General features: G+C 47.4%; 1 protein-coding gene across 1 annotated transcript in view; it reads right to left on the bottom strand.

The window, feature by feature from the left end:
• LEO1 (Leo1, Paf1/RNA polymerase II complex component, homolog (S. cerevisiae)) overlaps positions 1-1298 on the bottom strand; it is a 24426-nt gene that overhangs the window by 4947 nt on the left and 18181 nt on the right. Inside the window, exons 10-11 of the mRNA XM_004687785.2 lie at positions 487-673; positions 178-275 (exon numbers count right to left, since the gene is read on the bottom strand). Coding sequence (XP_004687842.1) covers positions 178-275; positions 487-673 — 285 coding nt within the window. The remainder of the gene's footprint in view (positions 1-177; positions 276-486; positions 674-1298) is intronic.

Genomic DNA, 1298 nt, shown 5'->3' with positions numbered 1-1298 from the left:
AGGTCTTCCAGCACCCACCTAGCATGTATCAGACCCCTCCCTCCTGGCCCTCTTCTTGTCCCTGCATTTATCTTGCTGTCCCAGCTCTCTGAGCCTGGGCTGTGAGCTCCTCTTCATTCCAGAAGTTGGCTGCAGGGTACAGGGGGAAACCCTAGAACTGAATTACTTTGGCTTTACCTCATCACTGTTGAGTTTCTTTGCTTTGAGTAATCTTTGAGCCTTATCTTCTTCTGATCCCTCGTCACTGTCTGAAGAGTAGATTCTGGCCCGTTCCTCTAAAAGCAAAGGAATTAGACTGTGAGTGAAAAGATAGCGATTCTCCTCATTCCTTGCTTAGCTGACTACTAGACAAAACTTTTTAATTTTGTGTAAAGTGAGTATTATATAACTTTCTCTCTGAGTGACTGGGCACTCAGCTTATTCTCAATGCAAAAAAAAATTTCTGAGCCCTGAAATGATAAATTTTAATTTCTATACCAGACTCACCCCGAATGCCCCCTTTGTATCGGTTCTTAATGGCAGCCAAGCTGATGGATTCCTCGCCTTCCTCCTCCTCATCATATCGATCAGGTTCTAGGTAACTAGCACTCAGCCCACGCTGGTGTTGCTTCTCTCTCATTCGGCGCTGCTGAGATTCCCGACGAATAGAAGCCCTCAAACGTTCTTCTTCTTTCTGCAAAGAAACAAATTATTTTACTATAAATATGAACTAATTTTGTGCCCATTTGAACCTACTTTTCTGTAAAGAACATGTAAGTGCCTGGCCCAGGATAACACCTACTTCCTACCTTGCCGTGCCTTACCTGTTACCACACACAGAGGGGTCGGCTTGTTTGATTTTAAGGTGTGAAGGTAACACGGGGTGCAGGGTAGAGCTCCCTCCCAATATCTGCACTGTCAGAACTGGCAGGCACGGCCTTGAGAGCTGCCAAAGCCCTGACAGCAACCTGATGAAGCTCAGCCAGGCCCAGCAGAAGCCTGAGGGAGGCTATTTCTGTTCATTTCTGAGCAGCAGCCAGTGGCTCACTAGTTCCACCAAATACCACGGTGCCGAGATATTCCTGTCTCTGCACCCCTCAACCCAGAGTGTTCCCCCTATAGCTCCTGAAGACAGGATGGGGAGCCAGCAGGGGAGGGAGGCCCCAAAGCAGAGCCTTCATTTCCTTCTATCTGCCAGGCCCTCCATACAAGGCAGAGACAGGATACAAGGTTTTGGCATTTGACTCCCTCATTGAATTGCTCTCTACTACTGCACAAAACTCTAATTCTGCTGTTAGACATTCCATGCTGCAAATGGT

The sequence above is a fragment of the Condylura cristata genome, unplaced genomic scaffold (assembly GCF_000260355.1).
Source record: "Condylura cristata isolate star-nosed mole 26May11 unplaced genomic scaffold, ConCri1.0 scaffold00023, whole genome shotgun sequence".
Taxonomy (NCBI): domain Eukaryota; kingdom Metazoa; phylum Chordata; class Mammalia; order Eulipotyphla; family Talpidae; genus Condylura; species Condylura cristata.
This window is presented reverse-complemented; position numbering and strand designations above follow the sequence as displayed.